Here is a 10,743-nt window from a genome sequence, read left to right as displayed (position 1 = left end):
GTACTGAGTAAAGGGTCTGAATACTTATGTAAATGTGATATTTTCGTTTATAATTTTCTAAAAGTTTTCAAAAATTTCTAAAAACCTGTTTTCATTAATGGAATTGTGTGTAGATTGAAAAAACGATTCAATGCATTATAGAATAAGGCTGTTACATAACGAACTGTGGAAAAAAGTCAAGGGGTCTGAATACTTTCCGAATGTGGGAACAAATTATCAAAGCCCAAAGCGTTAATTGTGTGTGTGTTTTTCATAAATGTGGAGTCAATCTGGTTTGAGGGATACTGACACTGTTGACCAATGAATCACCACAATAGTCCGGTCTGTTCTATCAGACTGATTATCTAGAGGCGGGAGGAATGGGCGGCGGCAGCCAAGGTACTTCCCGCCCCGTGGGTGTGTTTAACGCAAGTGTAGGCATTGCATCCACCTGCCAGCGCGTTTCCTCAGCAGTCAGGAGCGAATGCACTTTTACCAGGAACACTTTCTGCGTGTGAAGACGACTTTCAGACAAAGAGGAATACTTAAAATTGTCGGTTTTCCGGGATCTGTCACATTGGACCTGTCACAACTCGTCATTAAACTTTCACGAAATTGATCTGGAGAGACGTTTTCAGCTGCTCCTCATGAGCATTGTACTGGGCAGCAATAAACACACCGGGCTCAGGTGTAACTCTAAAGACTGTCCTGCAACGGCACCCGGATCTTATACATTTTAAACTTGGAGACGAGAGGCGAACGATTTCGTGGAATTCTGTTAGTTTTTTCGATGACTTGTAAGGTTGGACTTGGTCTCAAAGTTATTTGTGGAGAGTAAAGTGACAATCAGGTAATTATTCATAACGTTACCCTTACGAAAAAAGATTGCAGTCTGAGTGCGTTATAACTGCAGTTAGAGTGAATCATTACTGCAGTATCCTGCAAATACTGTGTCCAAAATAAAAAATGTTTACTCTAGTGTACTACAGTTATAACTGCAGTGTAACTGTAGTTAGAGAGCAATATAACTGCAGTTCAGCTGCGTCCAAAATACCACAGTCGACTGCAGTTACTGCACTTTTACTGCAGTTTAAAAACTGCAGTACTTTTTTGTAAGGGTAAAGCTTTGCGTTCAAACAGCCTACAATTTGCACACAGCACTGACATTATTTACTGGTGGGTTACATTGAACATGTTGTTGCTCCAAAACAGCTGTGACAAAATGGGTCTAATAAGTTCTGTACTTACATTACAACTGTTACATTTTTGTTGTTGTTGATTAGGCTTAGCCTGTATGAAAAACAGCTTAATGTGGCTAGTTAAATTAGGCTTTAATAATGTACATTTCAATTTAAGTGTGACAGCCAATGCTGGGCACTTCGACTTTGTTATAAACGTGTATGACATGCCATGTCAGTGAGTTTTACCATTTAGAAAATATTTTTTATTTAACCTTTATTTAACTAGGCATGTCAGTCTTATTTTCAATTACGGCCTACCCCGGCCAAACCCGGACGACGCTGGGCCAATTGTGCTCAGCCCTATGGGACTCCCAATCACGGCCGGATGTGATACATCCTGGAATCGAACCAGGGACTGTAGTGACACCTTTTGCACTTAGACCACTGCGCCACTCGGGAGCCGTGCCACGCTTTAAAGGAGTTTTCTTTTTTTCCCCCTGTGCACTCATGTGCTGGAACAACTAACGTTACCAGCTGCAGATCTACCTGACAAATTAGTAGCTTTATGTCGCACAACTCAACACAGGTAGTATTGATAATGAGTGTCTCCAGTTTTCAATATAGCATAATATTTCAACGATTGTTCACATTGATTCTGCAATAGCCTAGGTGTTTTCTTTTTAGAATAAAAATACGTACGGGATTTAGTCATCCACAAAGGTTATTTTGTCTCTGGTAAAAGTGCACAAATCATTAGAAGCGCACACCTCTCTAAGAAAGCAATGTAGCATACCCACACCCGAAAGAATGCAGAAAGTATGAAATCCTACTTTTAGTATACGATCCCAATAGCCCGCTGAATTTTCAAGCGCGGCTGCCGCTGGACCAAGCAGAGGGTGAGTGGCTAAAAGCGAGTTTTAATAGTGGTCTTTACCGTCTTTCGGCCGGTAAATCATGCTCAACGTGGTAATTGTCTTGATTCGCGATACAGCAATAAGTAATGTTTGCTGTCAAAAACACATGCAAGAACTGAGAACAGACAATTAGGCAACACCTCTGATAAAATGCATTAGCGAGGAACCGTACAAAATGATATATTATTATAGGTTAGTCTGTCGACATTTGAACAAAAAATACTTACCTAATGTAAAAGGGATGACATGCCAATGAACCGATGGGGTGGGTGGGGGATGAGATGCCTTAATGTAGGTGTCATGTTTATTCTACATTTTAATCCTTTGATGAGAACCATGCCAAGGCTACTGAGCTTCATTCCTATATTTAGCTCTAACGAATTTATGTTTATGTTTTCAAGTGTAGGCCCACGCTATTACACTGCTATTACACTTGTTGCACTTCAAGAACATAAAGAACATAAAGAGGAAGACATTGGGTCTGGACCTGTTAGATCATTTAATCAAATTAGAATTCCTAGGATATTGTACAAATGGAAAATCATGCACGTCTGTGTGTAACAGTGTGTGTGTGTGTGTGTGTGTGCTCCTGCGTGTGTTGATGTCTGTCTGTGTGGTGTGTGTGTCTGTTGAAATGTTATTTGTAAATAGTTGATTGTTTAATTTAATTTGCTTGTGTGAAGGAATCAGCCCCTGACTCAGAATAAACAGCTGCCCGGTTAACAAATTGTCCACAAATAGCTGAGGTTTGAACAGCTGGTTATACTCATAAATCCACCCTAACCAACCCGTTTGGTTAAAGGACCTCTTTTGAGCTGTAGGCTCTGGCCCAGCTCTCTAGCAGTCTGCATGTTGTGTTTGTGGTCGAAGTGCCCTTTACACTTGCAATCACATGCAGAGTGGTTGTATAGCCATCAAAATGTAAACGTTGTACATTGATGATGTGTACTCACTGAATCCAAGGTACATGTGATGTCATAGCACCCTGGGCTATGGGACACAGAAACTGCCTGTTATAGCTGAAGTAATAGCGCTATAGCTCCTTGACTGTGGGAATCAGGATAATGTGAAGGTTGACAGTGTCCATAAGAGCAGGACACTGTATCTAGTAGATGGCATGAGCCTGTTGGCCAAGCCTGAACATCCATGGATCCGTGCTTTATTATGGTGCACATAACCACAGTGGCATCTGCCCTACACTGTTAAAGCCATGAAATAAGACTAATAATAAGACTTACCCTAGATTTGAGTTTGGCAGTTTTTTTGTTGTTGTATCAAGTCTAGGCAACACCGTACTACCCTTAAAGGGGCAGTGCAGTCGAAACTTGATTTTCCTGCGTTTTATATGTATTTCCACACTGAGGTTTGGAATAATACTGTGAATTTGTGAAAAAGATCATAATTCCCTTTTAGTGTAAGAGTTGTTTGAAAAGACCACCAAACATTTCAGCTTGTTTGCATGGGTGTTTTTTTGGTATAAGTTAATAGGCCAATAACAAAGAGAGTTTGCCCTCCTCTCTGCCAATAACAGCCAGGTTTCAGGTTACATATCCCTCCCATTAGGCTCGTCCAATTAGACCCCTCACTCAGGCCACGCCCAGACATTTCTAGCAAAATTCTTGCTTGAAAAATAGCTTTTTGCTAAGAAGCTATTTTGGATTATTTTTTACCATTTAATTGAAAACAATCACAGTACATAATTGTTACCCAGAAATGATTTGATATTGAGATAAAAATGGCTGCATTGGACCATTAATAAAGCATGCAGTATTCTGCTTACCCTTTATAACTTGAGTGTATTGCCCATTCCTTTTAGGTATGGCTCCATTGCTACATTTTATCAATATGTTATTACAGTTTCAATCAACAATCCCAGTGGTTCTGGTAAGACTCTGGTTGATTTTATCTTCAATACTGTATTCTATTTTGTAGAGGTGCGATTACACCAGTGACAAGATTTTTTTCACTCTGGATTGTGTGAAGACAAGGTATAACCTTACATTATATGACTACATAATTACAGAGAAGTGCACAGGGTTTGTGATCTTGAAAGAGGAATGTGTTTGGTGGGACTAGAAGATAACAGCATATTCTTGCACAAGAGGCAGGGAACAATGGAGGAGACCAGCTTGATTTTCCCATCATTTTGTCACGAAAACATAAAGGTCAAAGGAATATCATAAGGTGAATGCACCAATTTGTAAGTCGCTCTGGATAAGAGCGTCTGCTAAATGACGTAAATGTAAATGTCAAATACGACCCTGGCCAAATGGAATTGGATTCTCTACTTTGGAAAGGTCCAATGGTCTGGGTGTAATCCCTAAACATCAGTGATGGAACATCAGATGTTCACAGCTCTCACAAAGAAGCTATCATCGTAAATACCACTGTGTAATACTTTTAGCAGCTAACGTTTTTCAAATGTTTAATTGTTGACCTCTTCTTTCCTCCAGTGTTCTGTGATTGTTCTTTACCTGGAGGTTGGTTCACCATGCTGTTGGCAGGTCTGTGGAAGGTCCACATGCTCCTGGCCCTGGTTGTCGGGGCTCTGTGCAATCACAACATCAACGACCCTCATGCTTCACCCCGCGTCTTCATCTCCTTCAAAGGTAAGAGGCAAACATCTCTGGTCTACCCCCTAGTGGTTTCTATCTGGAGTCTTGAATTCATGTAGTTCTCTCCTCTAATAGCTTCCTCCCGTTGTGTGGCATCATTAAAAGAATCACCGCATTTTCTGTTTTCTACTGCTCTGCACTGTGTGTGCACCCTTTGTGTGACTGATGATATGATAATCAGATAAATGGGACGATTCTGGCCTTGATAAGTGCTCTAGATTCCATAGGAAGAACTTCCAGCATGGTCATGAGTCATGTTGCACCGCAGATCCGTCATAGTGACCACTAACAAATCATGCGATTCTAATTTGCTTCCTCTCTTAAACATTCTGGCAGGGTCATTCTCAGCAACTGCTTCCACTTTACTATATTGAACAAATAATTAAAAACATAAACAAAGGAGAAAAAAAGCTTCAAATTGAGGTTAACAAAGACAACAGTGTATTTTTTAGAACATTTTTCCCTCTGATACAGAATGCTAGTTACGTGTCCTTGAATCAACATGATTAGATTCTCTGATGTTTTTGTAATGGAGAAGAACCAATCTAAAGGTGAAAGTGATGCATTAAAAAGACTTTGCCTGCAGCATATTAGCATGTAATGATAACACTATCATGGTCATTATCAGATCAGGGGTCCCTCTACAGAATGACACATCTCAGAGCTTTGTTCATGCACTTCAGTGGCCATGTAGATGAGGTGGGGTAGGGCTTGGGGGTTGTGGGGTTTGGAGGGAGCGTGTAGCGGGTATTACTGAGATCAAATTGCCTGGTTCAACCAAGCAGAGCGCTGTTTGTCCCTAAGGTCTGTCCCTCTCTCCAATCTAGCCTGCGATTAGCAGCCGTAGCAGCGCTAAGGGACTGAGCAGTGCCCCTGTTTGCTTTGGCTTCCATTTCCCAGGACTCCTGGGCTGGCACAGTTCAATATTAAAGGTTCTTTCCCTCTTTAATCAAGTCAGATTTAACACATCACTGAACACGTATCCAGAGCTCAGCATTTCTTTCATTCTTTTTTATCCAAATATCAATATACCCAGTTCTCTAGTTGAATATCTTCAAATATATTACTTTTACTCAACTGCATCAACAAAGTTGGTCTTTTCGTTTTTCGGTTGATTGTTTTTCTTAGAATGGATACATGATTATTATTTTTTTAAATTCTCAGAAGTGTGTCGTTTGAAATTGTGGCCCGCTCTTTATTCACCTGCAATACTTTTTTGGCAAATCCAGCAGTATTGTTTGCTGATGAGCAGACACAGAGGAGAACCTGGCTCTCTTGCTTACCTGTTTGTTTTGCTACCCAGTCATGATGCATTTCACAGTCTACTGACTCTGCTTTTCTCCTAAGCTCTGGAGAGAGCCTTTTCCCCCTTCAATATTGTGATTCACCCACTTAATTGCTTTTCTAGTACCTTCTAAACCCCACATTGACAAAGCAGCTGCACTTTCCACCTTGCATTAAAGTGTTTTAATTATTCACTACAGTTTCAGGGATCCATTTACTATTGACTGGCGATGTAGGTTATTTTTATAGATCGTACTTACTAACTAGATTTTTAGCAACAAGTTTGAGATTTCTCTTTATGGCACCCTTTGATGTTTTGGCTATGGGCTTTGACACGGCATAACATTTATATTGCAGTGGAGGCTCCTCAGAGGAGGAAGGGGAGGACCAACCTCCTCAGTGAATTTCATAAAAAAATACTTAAACATAAAAAAAGTTATCCTTTTTAGATAAAACTAAACAAAATATATTCACGTCACCAAATAATGGATTAAAACACACTTTTTGCAATGAAGGTCTAGAGTAGCCTCAGCAGCAGTCTGTATGGTAGAACAACGGTCTAGCCGGAGAACAGATCGCTTTCGTCCTCCTATGGGTACATTGAGTTCAATACAAAACCTAGGAGGCTCATGGTTCTCACCCCCTTTCATAGACTTACACAGTAATTATGACAACTTCCGGAGGACGTCCTCCAATCTATCAGATCTCTTGCAGTATGAACTGACATGTTGTCCACCCAATCAAAGGATCAGAGAATTAATCTAGTACTGAAAGCATAAGCTACAGCTAGCTAGCACTACAGTGCATAAAATGTGGTGAGTAGTTGACTCAAAGAGAAAGACAATAGTTGAACAGTTTTGAACAAATTCATTTCTTCCAAAATGAAGGAGAAGCAAGAGAGAGAGATTTCATAATTTTGTTTCACTATCAGTTTCAAATCAAATCAAAGTTTATTTGTCACGTGTGCTGAGTACAACAGGTATAGACCTTACAGTGAAATGTTTACTTACAGGCTCTAACCAATAGTGCAAAAAAGGTATTAGGTGAACAATAGGTAAGTAAAAAAATAAAACAACAGTAAAAAGACAGGCTATATACGGTAGCGAGGCTATAAAAGTAGCGAGGCTACATACAGACACCGGTTAGTCAGGCTGATTGAGGTAGTATCTATATGTAGATATGGTTAAAGTGACTATGAATATATGATAAACAGAGAGTAGCAGTAGCGTAATTAGAGGGGTTGGCGGGTAGTGGGTGGTGGGAACCAATGCCGATAGCCCGGTTAGCCAAGTTGCGGGAGCACTGGTTGGTCGGCACAATTGAGCTAGTATGTACATGAATGTATAGTTAAAGTGGCTATGCATATATGATAAACAGAGAGTAGCAGTAGCGTAAAAGAGGGGTTGGGGGGGGCACACAATGCAAATAGTCCGGGTAGTCATTTGATTACCTGTTCAGGAGTCTTATGGCTTGGGGGTAAAAACTGTTAAGAAGCCTTTTTGTCCTTGACTTGGCACTCCAGTACCGCTTGCCATGCGGTAGTAGAGAGAACAGTCTATGACTGGGGAGGCTGGGGTCTTTGACAATTTTTAGGGCCTTCCTCTGACACTGCATGGTGTAGAGGTCCTGGATGGCAGGAAGCTTGGCCCCAGTGATGTACTGGGCCGTACGCACTACCCTCTGTAGTGCCTTGTGGTCAGAGGCCGAGCAATTGCCATACCAGGCAGTGATGCAACCAGTCAGGATGCTCTCGATGTTGCAGCTGTAGAACCTTTTGAGGATCTCAGGACCCATGCCAAATCTTTTTAGTTTCCTGAGGGGGAATAGGCTTTGTCGTGCCCTCTTCACGACTGTCTTAGTGTGTTTGGACCATTCTAGTTTGTTGTTGATGTGGACACCAAGGAACTTGAAGCTCTCAACCTGCTCCACTACAGCCCTGTTGGTGAGAATGGGGACGTGCTCGTTCCTCCTTTTCCTGTAGTCCACAATCATCTCCTTTGTCTTGGTTACGTTGAGGGATAGGTTGTTATTCTGGCACCACCTGGCCAGGTCTCTGACCTTCTCCCTATAGGCTGTCTCGTCGTTGTCGGTGATCAGGCCTACCACTGTTGTGTCATCTGCAAACTTATTGATGGTGTTGGAGTCGTGCCTGGCTATGCAGTCGTGGGTTCACTTACTTATCTAGCAAATGCAGCTAGCTAGTTTAGCCTACTCAAACACCCTGCTCAAACAGAGGGATGCTATGTTAGCTAGCTGGCTATGACTATCAAACACAACACTGAAACTCTTCCAAGTCAAGGTAAGATTTTGGTTTGACTAATTTATTGCCACCGGGCCCCGCTGGTGTATGTGCTAAACTGCTTACTGACTGTACACTGTAACGTTACTGCATGATTCTAGCGGGTTTACTAATGCATTAATTATATTAGCTATGTTGAGTATGACGTTAGCTAATATGGTGATAATGATGTAGGCTGTGTGTAGCGGTTATGATATGGTTTGGCTTGGAAAGGTTTTTTCTCCTGGTCACATACAGCTGATGTGTTGTGCATTGAAGTTCACAAGCAAAGGGTAAGGTGAGAGGAGTAGAGCGCATTGATGCGAGAAGGAATACAACGTGGCTGCTATGAAAGTGAACTGTGTTTACGCGTGATCAGGGGTGTATTTATTCTGCCGGTTCTGTTAAAAAACTTTCTTAAACTGAAGCAAGCTGAACGAAACTGGAATAAACATACCTGAATTTGTCCAATAGAAACTCTTGTTTGCAACTGTTGGACTAATGATTACACCCTAGATCAGTTAGATGCAGGCAAGAGTGTGCAAGGCGGTACTGAATGTGTGCACCTACGTTTTAAACTTTAATTCATAGGCTAGGTTGTAGCAACCTCATCATGGTTGTAGGAAAATTGTAATATCTTGTAGTAGCCTAAACCTATCGCTGTTACATTGAACTGTGTGAATGGAATATAAATTACAGTCATCCAATATGTCGTCCTCCCTCATCTTAAACGGCATCGACTGCCGCTGTTATATTGATATATTTTTATGTATGATATGCTCATTATGAAAGTGCCGTATAATGGTGCCGTATCATATTAAACATATCCCAAATTAAAAACTTTAAGCTGACATCCCTTCTTGGTTATTTAATGGTCTGGTCTCTAACTATTGTGAGGTTGGTTGCTTGCCAAAACCTGCTTACTCTGCTGCTCCCGAGAAGCGCTAAGGACCGTGACCTCTTACACAAGAGGCCCTCACTTGCCCATTAAACAGGTCGTACCTACGTGGAGAGTAAATCAAGAACCTCTTAATTGTTTTTTTCTTTCTACTTTGGTGAAATGCTTCCCCAGAGAACTTCACCTACAGATGCAAGCTCTTCATTTGATCACTCTTTTGTTGCTGAGAATTTTCCTCCACTTAAGGAAATGCAGATGAGCTTTGTGATTTACATAAATTCCCAGAAAACCAGCACTAACACACGGTTTATTAACATGATTGCACTTTTCATGTAGCTTATTTTTATCCAGCTAATCGCTTAACCACCCATCAAGCAACATTATGGACTACATGTTCAAATTCTGTTGCTGCAGGATTATTTCGCTACGACAATACTGGTGGAATTAAGATCCTACATCTCTATGATGCAGTCTGGTCTGGCCTACTGACTGAGTGTCAATTATATGAAGCCAAATGTGGAGCATGAAGCTCTGCTTTTGTAAATGAGAAAATGTTCAGCATTAGTATGTCTCAAGATATTCACTCTCAAGCTTGAATGTTAGAAAGGTTTACATATTGCACAAACAGGTATGTTTTGGAGCTAAATGTTTTGAACCACAATAGTGAGGATATTGCAAGTCTAGCCATCATCTGTAGCCAGTGAAAGCATGAGGTAAGAGCCCTGAAAGGGTAGACTTCGGTCAGGCTTATCACTGTCTCCTGCCCTGCACGATCACAGACAGGGTGAAGGACTTTGATAGCCAGAGCTGTGAAGTCCGCTTCAGTTAGGAAAGCTAATAGGAATCTGTGTAATCAATACCTCACAGCTCATTTAAATGGCCAACCTAACTTAGGCATAAAGAGAAGTGAGTCGCCATAGATAATCAATTGCACTCTATGGGGGTAGCTCAGACAAGACTGCTGTCGCCAACAATCCCCAAGAGGGTAATGTCTCCACCCGTCTACCGCCATAAGTCAGACTCTACCTGGAAAACTGGAGAATACAGTGAATTATACTGAACAAAAATATAAATCCACTGTGTAAAGTGTTCATGAGCTAAAATAAAATATCTCAGAAATGTTCCATATGCACAAAATTATTATTTCTCTCAAATTTTGTGCACAAATTGGTTTACATCCCTGTTAGTAAGCATTGCTTCTTTGCCAAGATAATCAATCCACCTGACAGGTGTGGCATATCAATAAGCTGATTAAACAGCGTGATCATTAAATCAAATCAAATCAAATTTTATTTGTCACATACACATAAAATCAAATCAAATGTATTTATAAAGCCATTCTTACATCAGCTGATATCTCAAAGTGCTGTACAGAAACCCAGCCTAAAATCCCAAACAGCAAGCAATGCAGGTGTAGAAGCACGGTGGCTAGGAAAAACTCCCTAGAAAGGCCAGAACCTAGGAAGAAACCTAGAGAGGAACCAGGCTATGAGGGGTGGCCAGTCCTCTTCTGGCTGTGCCGGGTGGAGATTATAACAGAACATGGCCAAGATGTTCAAATGTTCATAGATGACCAACATGGTCAAATAATAAT

At 41.0% G+C, this 10,743-nt stretch overlaps 1 protein-coding gene across 4 annotated transcripts in view; it reads left to right on the top strand.

Moving 5' to 3' along the window:
• The first annotated feature begins 429 nt into the window (after positions 1-429).
• Positions 430-10,743, top strand: part of LOC106565754 (semaphorin-3F) — a 91,858-nt gene continuing 81,544 nt past the window's right edge. For all 4 annotated transcript variants that reach the window (XM_014133237.2, XM_014133236.2, XM_014133235.2 and 1 more), the window contains exons 1-2: positions 430-829; positions 4,528-4,683. In XM_014133237.2, the coding sequence (XP_013988712.1) occupies positions 4,566-4,683 (118 nt within the window). In that variant the 5' untranslated portion in view covers positions 430-829; positions 4,528-4,565. The remainder of the gene's footprint in view (positions 830-4,527; positions 4,684-10,743) is intronic.

Source organism: Salmo salar, chromosome ssa12 (assembly GCF_905237065.1).
Source record: "Salmo salar chromosome ssa12, Ssal_v3.1, whole genome shotgun sequence".
Lineage (NCBI taxonomy): Eukaryota > Metazoa > Chordata > Actinopteri > Salmoniformes > Salmonidae > Salmo > Salmo salar.
This window is presented reverse-complemented; position numbering and strand designations above follow the sequence as displayed.